The following is a 15,541-nucleotide window of genomic DNA, read 5'->3' as shown; positions in this document are numbered from 1 at the left end:
GTAAGGCTTATTGAATTCCCCCCGAGGGAGCGGTGCCCCCCTCAGCCACATTTACTAAGATGACCAGACCCCGTAGTCCAGACCCATCATTGCACCAAGCTCATTCAAATCCTGCAGCGATAGAAACGTATGAATATGACTTTACATTAGTGGTGGTTTGAAAACCACTAATTACATATAATTATACCATAACTACTACTACTACTTCTAATACAACTGGTAATAATAATAACTACTACAATTACTACTACCTATGATAATAAAAATAATGGAAAATTAATTATAAAATCCCTTGATACAATAGAAGGGAACGTCTGTATAAAGTTAACACGGACCAGCACGTGGGAGTGACTAACGTGGCACCTAAAAGTGATTGCCAGGTAATACAAGTGCACGATGTATAGAAACCAGTGCATAAGCCTACCAAAGAAGCCTCAACCCTTGTGTGATTGATTGATAGTTTATTGTTGCAAGTAAACAACAAAGGAGAAGGGAGGAGCATGCCATCCCAACCCCCAGGCAGTACAGAGTGTGATTATACAACTAAGGATACATGTGGAAGTAGCACCAGGAAACTAAAAAGATACAATGGTAGGGGACAAGTGCTAAAAGAGAAATAAAGGCCTTGAGTTAGTGAAGTGTGACATGACGGGGGAGGGAGGACAAGCCAGGGGGGGAGGGGAGGAGGAGGTCATCAGTGCCTTAAATTAAAGGAAAACAAATACGAATACATGAAAAATAGATGACACTCCCCCGCCCTTAGCTGATAGTTTAAGTGGTGAAGTGAACGTATAAGAGGACGAGAGGAGCAGGAGGAGAAGGAAAGGTATGTGACATCAGTTAAGCTTCTGTGTATCTTACGCCTTTCAACCATTATCTTCTTTTGACCTGTAATTCTTTTGTATCGCTTCTTAGGTCTTCCTCCTCGTTCCTCTCTTCTTATTCACACACTTTCCTTTTCAATAGTCCGTAATTTTCCTCACCATCACACTTTCAAGGAGATCGGAGGGAGGGGAAGGGAAGGATGAGGAGAGGGAGGGAAGAGGAGGAAGGAATGAGGTGGGGGGTGAGGAGAGAAGAGGAAGGAGGAAGAGAAGGAAGAAGGAAAGAGGGGGGGGGGGGTGAGGAAGATCGAAGGGACGGAAGGAAGAGATGAAGGAGGGAGTGGAATCGAAGGGAGGGAAAAGAAGGAGGAAAGAGGCTGGGGGTGAGAAGGGTAGGCAAGGAAGCCATGAGGAAGATAGAGGGAGGGAGAAGAGAGGTGAAGGACGGTATGGAAGAGAAGGAAGGGGAGAAGGGGGGGTCAGGAGGAGGAAGAGAAGACGAGGGGGGTGGAATTCCTTCACATAAACAAACATAGGAGGCAAGTAAACAAGTCCTATATTTGTAAAACTGCCAACGCGTGGAAAGGTCATATCGTGGACTTGGAGACGGACAGACTGACAAATCGGGGCTCATTAACATCTTGGCGGACAGAAGTTAATTTATATTCATGGCGTGGAAGCAAATGAATGTCACAAAGGTATTAATGGAAAACATAAAAGCTACATAAATCTTATTTGAGCTAATTTGATGATAGCCTGCTCTTCTTGTTTTCTTTCTGTGCTGTCTTGAGTGGCCTCTCCAGTGACCCGGCCGTCTGTTAGTGGCGCAGGTGAATTTAATTAATTTATAGTGGTTGCCGTGATATATGGCTCTTTTACTGGCAATAGATTTAATCCAGAATTTTAAAACGTATTAGTAGGCTATTTATTAAGTTATGAGGCTAGTTTGGCTGTTTAATTCTAGTTTTGGGACAGCTTTGGGAGTTACACCTTTATATTGCCATATTACAAACTGACAGTCCTAAAACGTGATAAAGAAAATCAACAAAAGCAACTTACCACGCCTTAAAAAAAACAGGTAAAAAATGAGTGATCAGCCACTTGAGTGTTGAGAAAGACTAGCCTAATACGACGTTTTCAAAATCTGGCGTATGTCTTAATTTGTGCCTTCATTGTCTTGTGTGCCAAAAAAAAGACCTTCCTCACACACTTGTTTAATGATTGTGGACAAAAAAAAAAAAAAAAAAAAAAAAAAAAAGCGTAAATGCCTGTCACTGAGGCGGAGGCGAGAAAGTGAGTCTCTCTCTCTCTCTCTCTCTCTCTCTCTCTCTCTCTCTCTCTCTCTCTCTCATATCTATTCTGTTGTGATTCCTGTTCCCACATTTGTCTTCCTTTTCACGTCGTTCTTGTTGTCTCCCCCCCCCTCTCTCTCTCTCTCTCTCTCTCTCTCTCTCTCTCTCTCTCCGGTGTAACTAACGAAAGAATAGTCTCCTCAGTCCGTTGATGTAAGAATTATTTAACTCGCCCGCTGCATACATTCAGTATGGAACGTTCCACTCTATTCCCCGCATTCACGGAAAACTATATAGTGAGGGTTAGGACGCTTTGGACTATAACAGCTCAAATTACCCAAAAACTGCGTTCTTTTACGTTGTAGTGCTATTTGCAGGAGCAACGCCAGTTGGTTTTTTTACCTCTTTTTTTTTGTCTATGAGTAGAAGGTGGAAGGGAATGGAGAAAGGAAGGAATATGTAATTTAGAGAAAGAAGGGAATATGTGTTTTAGAGAAAGGAGGGTATACGCATTTTAGAGAAAAGAAGGAATTACGTATTTTAGAGAAAGACTTGGATGCGTATTATAATTTAAGGAGTCAAAATAAATTGAAACAAGCCTAATGCCGGCCATACACTCTCATTCATGATTGCACAATCATGTGACTGCGCAGTCATTGCTTTAGGCCACACACTATATAATACTGAGATTGTGGAATCTTCAGTTGTTTGTCAGAGGCTCATCAAGTGAACATTAACGACACAATCGCTTGCACTGTCATCACCCTGGCGCTCGGGGGCTGGGAACGATAGAAAAGGAAGAGAAAGTTACGGATGAAGTAATGACGTTTGGAAAGAAACATCACACGCGAAAACTTACTGAAAGGATTAGAAATAGCTTTTTCCTTTTTTTCAATTTCATAACAGTTCCCTTTCAAGTATCATTTTTCTATATTCATCACTTTTCACCTTCCAAAGCGCAGGCATGCATCTATATAATTCAATGAACTCGCATAACACTCTCCTGTGCACTCGCTACTGCTGCTGGCGGTGACGGGCGACTCCAGACTATTGCGCAGTCTTTGCCATACGCTATCAGTCATGATTAACCCAAAACATCCAACACTAAGATTTTGCTCACTAATTTGCGCAGTCCTTCAACAATCCTCACACACGACGGAAATAGCTCAATAATGATTATACGTACTGTCGCATGATTGAGCAACCATTAGTGATAGTGCATGGCCGGCTTAAAGAAGGATAGTGTCTGTGAGTGTGTGTGTGTTGCGACAGAAGACAGGAGGAGGCACACACGGCGAGGAGGAGGGGAGGAGATTTGTATTGCTATTGCTGGTGTTGCTTGTGTTGATATATGAACATAAGAACGTAAGGAGTGCAAGAGGCCGTTTGGCCTATACAAGGCAGCTCCTGTACACTCAACCCCACCTTACCTCACCATCCATGGCTTTATCTAACCTCTTCTTGAATGTATCTACGGTATTGGCACCCACAACATGGCTCCTAAGCCTGTTCCATTCGTCCACCACTCCATTGGTGAACCAATTCTTGCCTATGTCTTTGTTGAATCTGAATTTGTCTAACTTAAAACCATTGCCACGCGTCCTACCTGGTTCTTTAACCATCAAAATATTACTGACATCCCCTTTATGCTCTTCATCCATTTATAGACTTCGATCAAGTCTCCTCGCTACCTTCGCCTTTCTAGAGAGTGTAGATTTAAATGCTTTCTGTTATTCTTGCTGTTTTCTCCTGTTCTTGCGTCCTCCTTGGCTGACGCTCTGCGTTACACAACAACAATACGTAAGCGTTCAGCACCATCGCACATACATGGGCAATAGAGGACGCTTTGCACACACTAACGACTCATGCTAATCCTCTTGTATACTGCTACTCTCTCTCCTCCTCCTCCTCCTCTGCCACCTCCTCCTTCTCCGTCTTTTCTTCCTCTCTCTTCTCCTTGCTCTCTCCCTCCCGCACGTCTTGGCTATATAGTGTATGTACGAAGGAACTGCGTGTTCGTTTGTCCTGTTTTTGTTTACTTTGGTTTGTTTTGGAAATTTCCTTGTCACTCTCTACTCTTTGTTTTAACCGGTTTTTCGTTTTTTCTTCAGTTTCTTCTTTTTTATTTCTTGTTTTCTTGTTTTTCCCACTTTATTTCTTATTCCCTTGTTTTCTTGTTCTCGTTTTCTTATTTTTTTCTATTTATTCCTTCTTTCTTTGTTTTCTTGTTCTTGTTTTTTCTCGTTTTCTTTTTTTTTGCTGTTGTTCTTCTAGTCCTTGTTCTCTTTCTTTTTCTCGTTCTAGTTCTTGTTCCTTTTCTTAAATTTCTTTGAGAGTATGCTTCAGAACTTTCCCAATCTTTGCCTTCTTTTTCGTTTTTTGTGCTTCTGTTACTTTCCCTCTCTTTTTCCTTTTCATATCCTTCTAGTTTACATTTTTTCCTTCACCTCCTACTCTCTGAAAATTCCCATCCTCCATTTTTTCCTTCTTTAATCCTTTTGTTGCCTGCTCATTACTATCCTTCGATCCCCTTTCTTTCGTAAGTTTCCAGCCGTTCCCACAGAGTTCCAAAGGCTCATATCCTTAAACATTTCGTCACACACACATTTGACAAGGCTTTCGTAGGAGTCGTGGGCATTTCCAGGGGTAGTTTTTTGACCCTGGTGGTAGTCTGACCCTTTTTGTTTACCATGAACCTAAAAAAAAACACGCATATGATAACCCGATTGATCTCCTTTTTGACCTTTGGGAATAGTTGACGTCAGAATAGCGAATTTACACACTCACACTTTCGAAGGTCTTTTATGGGACTTCCAGGGGTAGCTTTATGACCCTGGTGGCAGTCTGTTCCTTCCTCTGCACCGCGAACCTAATAAAAAGCACTTCATAACCCGATTGATCTGGAAATAGTTGATGTAAGAGGCGGAAGCGTCTGTGAATACTGGCTGTACACCCACATTTGATAAGGCTTTAGTAGAGGTTGTGTTAGTGTTTCCCTGGGTAGTTTAATGAAACTATTGATAGTTTGACGAGGCTTCTGCACCGTGAATGTGAAAAACGCAAATCAAAACCCGAGTAATCTTTTTTTTTTTTTGTGGCCTTTTGAAGTAGTTTTTGTGAGAGGTGAAAGCATCTGATAATACTGATCCTTTTTATTATTTTTACAGTAAAGGGTAAAAAAATAAATGAGAGAAAAAAAAAAACCCTAATCACTGCCCTTATAACTGGCTGGACATCACGAGGCCAAAGTGTGATTCGATCGTAGTGAATCACACCCACCCACCCACGTGCATACACACACAGCCCTAGAATTCGAGATTGTGTGTCAGCCTGTGAGGTGTGTGAAGGAGTGCTGAGGTGACGTCAGAGAGGAGGAGGAGGAGGAGGAGTGGCTTTTAAATCTTTTCCTTTTCCGCCCTCGCCTACTTCAGGATAACCTTGGTGTGATGGTGAGGTTGTTTACATCTGAGAAGGAGGAGGAGGAGGAGAGAATGACAGGAATAAAGAGGAAAAGGAAGAACAAAATAACATCATAAGTAAGAGGAGGAGGAGGAAAGAATGACAGAAATAAAGAGGAAAAGGAAGAACAAAATAACATCATAAGTAAGAGGAGGAGGAGGAGAGGATGACAGGAATAAAGAGGAAAAGGAAGAACAAAACATCATAAGTAAAAGGAGGAGGAGGAGAGAATGACAGGAATAAAGAGGAAAAGGAAGAACAAAACATCATAAGTAAGAGGAGGAGGAGGAGATGATGACAGGAATAAAGAGGAAAAGGAAGAACAAAATAACATCATAAGTAAGAGGAGGAGAAGGAGATGTTGACAGGAATAAAGAGGAAAAGGAAGAACAAAATAACATCATAAGTAAGAGGAGGAGAAGGAGAGGATGACAGGAATAAAAAGGAAAAGGAAGAACAAAATAACATCATAGTAAAAGGAGGAGGAGGAGGAAGAGAGGATGACAGGAATAAGGAAGAAGGAAAGCGAGGAACAAAATAACATCATAAGTAAGAGGAGGAGGAGGAGATGATGACAGGAATAAAGAGGAAGGATGCAGAAATTATAGAAGAAGGAAATGGATGGGGAAAATAAAGAAGGGAAGGAAAGGGAAGGGTGTAAAGGTTGAAGAAGGGGTAGGTAAGGGAAGGGAAGGTACAGGGAGGGGATGGGAAAGATAAGGAGAGGAAGGGAAGGATGCAGAATTTGGAAAAGAAAGAATAGGAAGATAAAGAAGGGAAAGGGAAAGGAAAGGAAAGGAGAGGGAAGGAAAGAGGAAGAAAATGGGAAGGGATAGTGTCAGTGGGTTGCATAAGAGAGAGAGAGAGAGAGAGAGAGAGAGAGAGAGAGAGAGAGAGAGAGAGAGAGAGAGAGAGAGAGAGAGAGAGAGAGAGAGAGAGAATAAAGAATAATATAATAAAGAAACTGTGAGGAAGAAATGAGAAAAAGAAGGAAAAGAAAAGATAAAAATGAGAAAACGAATGAACTAGACAAAAAAAAAATCATATCAGAAAGAGAGAGAGAGAGAGAGAGAGAGAGAGAGAGAGAGAGAGAGAGAGAGAGAGAGAGAGAGAGGTGTGCCTTGCCGTGGGATCTTGGAATATTAAAATGTCACGCTACTTATTCACTTAAAATATTTCAATCCATTTCCTTCACGTACTCACAAGAATGACTCATGGGGCGAACCGGACGTGTGTGTGTGTGTGTGTGTGTGGTTTTGGTAAGTGTGTGTGTGTGTGTGTGTGTGTGTGTGTGTGTGTGTGTGTGTGTGTGCATGACAGGACATGCCAATAAGTTAGTTTCTCTCTCTCTCTCTCTCTCTCTCTCTCTCTCTCTCTCTCTCTTGTCTTTTTTTCGTATTCCCATTCCGTCTTATCTTTTCTCTTTCTTTCTTTTCTCCCTCGCAGTTTCTTCTTCCTGTCAGAGAGAGAGAGAGAGAGAGAGAGAGAGAGAGAGAGAGAGAGAGAGAGAGAGTGTTTTCATATAAATGTAAAATGGATATACAGACGTGAAGGGAAGGTGGTAACATCAATAACCGGTTCTCCAGAGCTGTCATACACGTTTAGGTAGACTGACCTCTTGTAAAATTCTCTAAAGTCTTGTGGAAGTGGAGTGATGAAGTTACCCACATAGCCTTATACAAACCCAAATCTCTTAACATTGAAGGGAAATAATACAACCCGAGTGGCCATCGTGCGGGCGTGTGGTGAGTCCGGGGACCTTAGTTCGAGTCCCACCGATGTACACTGACAATTTTTAACCGTTGCCGAGTGTCTGAAGATTACTCACACGCTGCCCAGACCTTCAATCGACCCTAACCTCAGCGACTTCGGTCAAGAGGAGCACCGGGGGGCAGCATGGGCCAAGCAGAAGTCGTATATCACGGCAGTCACTATAAATAAAATTCGCCTGCTCCACTAACGGGCTGGGGCTGTCCAGGAGAACCCGGAAGAGAGCTTACCGGCGCTATATGCAGCACCTCTACAATACATAATCAAGTCTTTAATATCATCATTGGAAGGAAAAGAAGGCAGTCCAACTCTTTTGCCACCTCTCAAATATATAATCAAGCCTCTTCGGAACAACACTGGAAGGGAAAGAAGAGAATCCAACCCTTGTCTAGCTTCTCAAATGCATAACGAAGTCTTTACTAACATCATTGGAAGGAAAACAGACTACGAACCCTTCTTTAACCTATCAAATACATAACCAAGCCTCTTCGGAACAATACTGGAAGGAAAAGGAGAGAATCCAACCCTTGTCTAACTTCTCAAATGCATAACGAAGTCTACTAACATCACTGGAAGGGTAAACAGACATTCCAACCCTTCCTTAACCTATCAAATACATAACCAAGCCTCTTCGGAACAACACTGGAAGGAAAAGAAGAGAATCCAACCCTTGTCTAGCTTCTCAAATGCATAACGAAGTCTACTAACAGCACTGGAAGGGTAAATAGACATTCCAACCCTTCTTTAAAACTCTCACATACGTTCCGAAACCTCTTAAGAAAAATATTGAAGGAAAATAATGCAACCCAATCTATCTCTAAACTCCCTCAAAAAAAAAAAAAGATAAAAGGAGACAGAGAGGCAGAGCTTGCTAAAAAAAGATAAAAAAGCGAAATGACTCAAAATAACGTACCAAGAAGAAGATAAAATTAATTGATGAGGATGTGGTGATGGTGGTCTTAGTCATCACTTGAGAGAGAGAGAGAGAGAGAGAGAGAGAGAGAGAGAGAGAGAGAGAGAGAGAGAGAGAGAGAGGAAGAAAGAAGAGAGAAATGGACGAGAGAGAGAGAGAGAGGATGATATAATATATAAATTGTGAAGAAGAATAGAGAGAAGGAAGGAAAGAAGAGATGTAAAGAGAAAAATAAAAGAAATGGACGAGAGAGAGAGAGAGAGAGAGAGAGAGAGAGAGAGAGAGAGAGAGGATGATATAATATATAAATTGTGAAGAAGAATAGAGAGAAGGAAGGAAAAGAAGAGATGTAAAGAGAAACATAAAAGAAATGGACGAGAGAGAGAGAGAGAGAGAGAGAGAGAGAGAGAGAGAGAGAGAGAGAGAGAGAGAGAGAGGATGATAAAATGAAGAAATTGTGAGAAAGAAAAGAGAAAAAATAGAAAAGAAAAGAAAGAAAACGAAAGAAATAGACAGGAAAATGATAAAGATAGATAGATAAATATATAGATAGATAGATAGATAGAACAAACCCTTATCCTATCAATTACTTAACAATTTTAATCTATCACAAAAATCTCATTCATATTAACCTAAAAAACGAAAATTACATCCTTTTTACAAACAATCAAAGTAAATCGTCATCGTCGCCATCATCATCATCATCAATATCACGGCCTTTCCCAGTGTCCTTCAATTCCGCGTAGGAGGTCAGCAAATTCCAGTCTTTTCCAGCAAGGGTTCTCATTTTCTATACTACTCATTACTCCATCTATCCATCTCTCAGCCAATCACATGCCACCTAAGTCAAAATCCTGCTTTCTGATTGGCTGGGGCGTCTCTATGTATGTTATTCTCTTAGGCGCTCCCGAAGAATACTAATGTTTTGGCGGGTTGCGGTTTTTTAGGGCGGGAAAGTAGCGGGAGGGCGACCGGGGTGAGGGTATATATAGGATGCGGCCGAGGTGTTGAGGCCAGTCGATCCAGTTGGCCTCTCGTAAGGTGATGTCCCTGTCCTCCCTCCTCGTGGTGGTGGTGGTGGTGTTTGGGGCTCATACGGACGCCGCCCCTCGTAAGTATGGAGAGAGAGAGAAAAGAAAGAAAAACGAAAGAAAATAGACAAAAGAGAGAGAGAGAGAGAGAGAGAGAGAGAGAGAGAGAGAGAGAGAGAGAGAGAGAGAGAGAACATTCTAGTTAGTTTTGGTGGTAATTCCCATGTGTGTGTGTGATGACGGTAATATGGTGATACTGGAGGTGGTGGTGGTGATGCTGGTGAAATAATGGAAGTAATGGTGGTGGAGGTGGAGGTGGTTCTAGAAGTGGTGGTGGTGGTGATGGTGGTGGTGGTGGTGGTGGATGCGTCACACACTTATGATGCTCTTAAATCCACCATAATAATATCCTTTGTTTACCTCTTCACCCCCACAGCCCTCGTATTGGCGTCTGCTTTTGTGCCTTAAGGGGCCAAAAATTTTGTCGCCCAAGCACACACACATTTGACAAGGCTTTCATTGGGGTTCTGGGCATTTCCAGGGATAAGTTTATGACCCTGGTGGTAGTGTGTCTCTTCCTCTGTACCATGAACCTAAGAAAACACTCATTAGAACCCGACTGATCTCTTTTTCGCCCTTTGGAAATTGATGTGAAGGGTAGAAGCGTCTCATAAAACTTACTTCCTTAACCCGGTAGCAGCGACGGGCCAAATATGTGGCTTTACAGTATACCAGCGACGGGCCAAATTCTTGCCTTGACATAAACGCCCCAAAATAGAGGATACATAAACTGATCATAAATGCATTAATACATATAATATAATGATTGGTGTGAGTGATGATTTTTTTCTCATTAATTCGCTCAGAGGGGTCTTTAAGAAACATGATCCCCACAGCTACTGGGTTAAACTTACAGTCGCCCAAGTGCTCGTTTGACAAGGCTTTCATAGGAGTTTGTGGGCATTTCCAAGGATAGTTTCATGCCCCTGGTGGTAGTTTGAGCCTTCTTCTGCACCGTGAACGTAAATAATCACTCATGGGGACTCGTTTAATGTATTATTTGGCCTTTAGAAGTGATTGATGTGAGTAAAGATATTAGTAAAGATAAAACGTGGACTAAAAGAATAACAGATAACAAAACAGGTGCGACTTTGCTTGATACACATGACCGGATGTAAGGGCGCTCTCTCTCTCTCTCTCTCTCTCTCTCTCTCTCTCTCTCTCTCTCTCTCTCTCTCTCTCTCTCTCTCTCTCTCTCTCTCATAAAACTGAATATAAGAGATAAGATAAATAAGCGAGGAATGAAAAAAAAATACAAGAAAGGATGTTTATGTTATACGTGTGTGTGTGTGTGTGTGTGTGTGTGTGTGTAGAGGATGTCAAGTGGGAGATGGTACGTTTATAGACACTTAGAGAGAGAGAGAGAGAGAGAGAGAGAGAGAGAGAGAGAGAGAGAGAGAGAGAGAGGAGAGAGAGAAATGTTTATAATCTTTCAAGTTTTAGATGCTCTCTCTCTCTCTCTCTCTCTATCTATCTATCTATCTATCTGTCTATCTATCTATCTATCTTACCTTAACTACATTGTTTCTCTTTCCCCTCCTTCCCTCCTTCCTTCCTTCCTTCTTTCTTTCCTTCCTCTCGATTATGCAGTTCAGTTCTGGTGCCCCTACTATAGAATGGATATCAAGATGTTAGAATCTGTACAGAGGAGGATGACAAAGATGATTCAGGGGGTGAGAAACTTGCCTTATGAAGACAGGCTGAAGCAATTAAATCTACACTAGCTAGAAAGGCGAAGGTTGGGAGGAGACTTGATCGAAGTCTATAAATGAATGAAGGGGTTCAATAAAGGGGATGTCAATAAGATTTTGATAGTAAAAGAGCCAGATAGGACGCGTAGCAATGGTTTTAAGTTAGACAAATTCAGATTCAACAAAGACATCGACAAGAATTGGTTCAGCAATAGTGGTGGACGAATGGAACAGGCTTGGGGGCCATGTTGTGGGTGCCAATACCATAGATACATTCAAGAAAAGGTTAGATAAAGCCATGGATGGTGAGGTAAGGTGGGGTTGAGTGTACAGGAGCTGCCTTGTATAGGCCAACCGGTCTCTTGCAGACTCCTTACGTTCTTATGTTCTTATGTTCCTTCCTTCCTTCCTTCCTTCTCTCTCTACCCTTCATCTCACCACACACACTCTCCCTCCCTCTCTCCCTCCTTCCCTCCTTCCTCCCTTCTTCCCTCTCTCACCCCCCCCTTACCATACCTGTCTCTTTTGCGCAAGCGTCCTCACTCACTCACCTCACATCCTCGCACTCATCTGTATTCATGCATCGTCGCTTCGAGGGATCATGGCGAGTGTACATGTCGTATTTATGAGGTGAAGAAAGAATCAAGTCACTCGTTCGAGTCTCCGTGAAGTGATTATTAATGGGGTAATGAGGGTGTTTTCGATGCGTTTTTGATAGTTTTTGTTAAGGTTTGGTTTCGTGGAGTGCGTGATAAGTGGTTTGTATTTCTTTTTCTTTCTTTGGTCTTCGTGTTCTTGTTTCTCTTTACAGTTCGAGTCTCAGAGAAGTGCATGTTAATGGGATGATTCTGATGTGCTTTTGTTTTTTGTTGTCTGGTTTCGTATGTGTGATAAGTAGTTTGTATATCCTCTTTTTACTTTACTCTTCGTCTTCTTGTTCCTCTGTACACGTTCGAGTCTTACAGAAGTGTTTGTTAATGGGGGTGTTTTCGATGCGTTTTTGTTTGTTTCTGTTGAGGTTTGGTTTCGTGGAGTGCATGTGAAGCGGTTGGTTTTCTTTTTCTTTTTGTTTTCGTGTTCTTGTTCCTCTCTTTACACGTCACGAGAGAGAGAGAGAGAGAGAGAGAGAGAGAGAGAGAGAGAGAGAGAGAGAGAGAGAGAGAGAGAGAGAGAGAGAGAGTATGCTAAACTATCATCTCGCTCACGTTGGTAGTTCAGTAAAAAAAGAAAAAAATAAGCAAATGTAAGGTAAAGAAAGTTAATGAGAACTGTAAAAAAAAAGTAAGCTAAGAAAAATAAAGAAAAAAGTAAAAAGTAAAAGAAATAATCATACTAGAAATAAAGAAAATTTGAAAAGGAAAAAAAATATTACACCATCAAAAATAAGTAAATAAATAAACAAATAAAAAAATAAACAAAAAAATAAAGAAATAGATTAATACAACACCTGTACCTTACCTTATCTTACCTTACCTTACCTTTCCTTTCCTTTCCTTTCCTTTCCTTTCCTTTCCTTACCTTTCCTTTCCTTTCCTTTCCTTATCTTATCTTATCTTATCTTACCTTACCTTACCATACCATACCATACCATACCTTACCTTACCTTACCTTACCTCACCTGCTTTCTCCCCTTCTGCAGATTCAGTTTTCGATGTTTCCCCCGGCATGCGCGGGCAGCCCTGGCTCCCCGGGTACCCTCTCTCCTACTACCCCGCGCCCGACTTCTACCCCAGCACCGATGACTTTCTGGGCACCCGCGGCGACTACTCAAAGTCCAGGTGAGAGCAGGGGAAGGGGGGACTGGCTGAGGAACTGATGGACTGACTGACTGGGTGATTTGACTGACTGAGGGACTGATTGACTGACTGACTGACTAACTGACTGACTTAGTGAATGAATGATTGATTGAAGGACTGATCGAGAGAGTGAGTGAGTGAGTGAGTGAGTGACTGAGTGACTGAGTGACTGGCTGATGAGTGATGAACCAACTGACTGACTGACTGACTGAATGAGCGACTGGTGGACATGATTACTGACTGAATAAATGACTGATTGACTGACTGACTGAATGAATGAATGAATGATTGACTGACTGACTGACGGACTGACTGACTGACTGTTGACTAACTGACTGTTGACTAACTGACTGACTGACTGACTGACTGACTGAATGAATGAATGAGAACTTATATGTAATGGATTCGTTGATGCGTTTTTGTTTTCTGTTATGGTTGAAGGTTTTGTTTCACTACGTTGATCGCATTTTCTAAGTGGTTTGTTTTCCTTTTGCTTTTCTGAGTGAATGAGTGAGAGAGAGAGAGAGAGAGAGAGAGAGAGAGAGAGAGAGAGAGAGAGAGAGAGAGAGAGAGAGAGAGAGAGAGAGAGAGAGAGAGAGAGAGAGAGAGAGAGAGAGAGAGAGAGAGAGAGAGAGAGAGAGAGAGAGACCCCACACACACACACACATTTAGTAACATTCTCTCTCTTTCCCCCCTACAGCATACAAGATGGTTTGATCGGGGCCTTCAACCGTCGAGTCTTGGGTAAGTACATACAATTTTAGGGAAGAGATCGGGTTAGAAGGGAAGGGAAGGGAAAGGAAAGCAAGGGAGGAGAGATGATAAGAAAATGGAAAAGGATAAAAAGAGCTATTATAGAGAATTAGAAGGAAGGAGGATGAAAGGAAGAGAAGAAGGCATAAAGGAGGTGGGTAAGGGATATGGAAGAGAAAAGGAAATGAAGGGGAAAAGAAGGAAAGAAATGGAAGAGGGTGGTTTTGACACACACACACACACACACACACACACACACACACACACACACACACACACACACACACATATACACCAACACACTCATATACACACCAACACATCCACATACAGCGTACATACCAATCCCACCCCTCCACACACCCCTTCCCTCCCTTCCCCCTTCTCACCCCCCACACACAACCTCACCCCAACCTAACCCAAACAGAGGCCCAGAGGAGATACCAAGACGACCTCCAGACGCTGCGACGCCAACTGGAGGAACAAGGGCACCCACTGAGGACACCCGCGCCGGACATGCCCTTGTACTTCCCCATGTTCCCCTTCCCCAATGGGCCGAAGGACGTGGGGAGCGAGGAGAAGAAGGATGAGAAGAAGCCCGTGAAGGATGAGGATGATGACGAATCTAAGTCTGATGAGGATGATGGTGGGGATAGTGGGGATAGTGGGGATTCTGGGGATATCGAGGGCATCTCCGTGGACTCCCCAACACCCGGCAACGAGTGGCAGGTGATCCCCCTCCTCCCTGAAGTCCCGGTGAGTGTTGTTGTTGTTCCTGTTGTTGTTATTCCTTATTCTTAGCCATCCACTTGTTGTTGTTGTTGTTGTTCCATATTTTTAGCCATCCACTTACTCCTTCACTTTCTCATCCACTTATCCACTTACTCATCCACTTGCTCATCCACTTACTCATCCACTTATTCATCCACTTACTCATCCACTTACTCATCCACTTGCTCATCCACTTATTCATCCACTTACTCGTCCACTTATTCATTCATTGCTTTTTTGTGGTTATTGATGTGAAGAAAAGGAAAAAAAAGAGTCATCCTCTAACTCATCCATACCAGTCTTGTACCTGTACTTTTGTTATACTTGTAGACTTCTTTTTCTTTTTCTTTTTGTTATTTTTGCCACTGAACTACTTACTTACTTTTTGTCATCCACTTACCCACTAAATCACCCACTCTCCTTCTATTCTCTCATCCACTTTCCTTCTATTCAACTAATCTATACTTTGCGCTTAATGTTATTTTTCTGACATTATATATTTTTGCCGTTCAGTTACTTTCTTTGTCATCCACTTCCTCACCCACTCACTCCTCCACACTCTCCTCCACCTCCCAGGACGCGGATGACCTGCCCGACAATTACGACAACTCCACCCATGTCGTCCATGTCATCAACGGCTCGCGCGTGGAGGTCAACACCACCACCCACAAGGAGTCCGGAGATGATGTGACCACCTTCTTCCATACCGAGGTGCGTGGTGGTGATGATGGTGGTGGTGGTGGTGATGGGGGTGGGGGGGGGGGGCAGAGTAGGGCAGGGGTTGTGTGGTGGTGATGGTGGGGAGGGTTTGGAGTTGGTGGTGATTGTATTGTCGTGAGTATGGTGTTGTAGGTGTTGTGGTGGTGATGATGGTGTTGATTTTGGTGATGATGGTGTTGTGGTCAGTCACCCAATCACATCTCACCTCAAAACTTCACCGTCCAACACCACCTCCCCTTCCTCCTCCTCCTCCTTCTCTTCCTCATCATCTTCCTCATCCTCTTCCATCTGCTCTCCATCTTCTTCACTGCCTTTCTCCTCCCCCTCTTTTTCACCTTCATTCTCTTCTTCAGGTGATCAATATTCTGCCTGAGGAGACAAAGACGGAGGAGGACACGACCGAGGACCCCGTGGCCGAAGGAGAGGAAGGGGTGACTGAGGTAAGATGAAAGTGGGTAGGA

The 15,541-nt window shown here is 42.8% G+C and overlaps 1 protein-coding gene across 1 annotated transcript in view; it reads left to right on the top strand.

Moving 5' to 3' along the window:
• The first annotated feature begins 9,210 nt into the window (after positions 1 to 9,210).
• LOC127005252 (uncharacterized) overlaps positions 9,211 to 15,541 on the top strand; it is an 11,669-nt gene continuing 5,338 nt past the window's right edge. The window contains exons 1-6 of the mRNA XM_050874026.1: positions 9,211 to 9,369; positions 12,680 to 12,818; positions 13,537 to 13,580; positions 14,017 to 14,345; positions 14,937 to 15,071; positions 15,434 to 15,520. Of these exons, the coding sequence (XP_050729983.1) occupies positions 9,303 to 9,369; positions 12,680 to 12,818; positions 13,537 to 13,580; positions 14,017 to 14,345; positions 14,937 to 15,071; positions 15,434 to 15,520 (801 nt within the window). The 5' untranslated portion in view covers positions 9,211 to 9,302. The remainder of the gene's footprint in view (positions 9,370 to 12,679; positions 12,819 to 13,536; positions 13,581 to 14,016; positions 14,346 to 14,936; positions 15,072 to 15,433; positions 15,521 to 15,541) is intronic.

This window comes from Eriocheir sinensis, chromosome 29 (assembly GCF_024679095.1).
Source record: "Eriocheir sinensis breed Jianghai 21 chromosome 29, ASM2467909v1, whole genome shotgun sequence".
NCBI lineage: Eukaryota > Metazoa > Arthropoda > Malacostraca > Decapoda > Varunidae > Eriocheir > Eriocheir sinensis.
The sequence above is the reverse complement of the archived record's forward strand: the minus strand, read 5'-3'. Positions and strand labels throughout refer to the sequence as shown.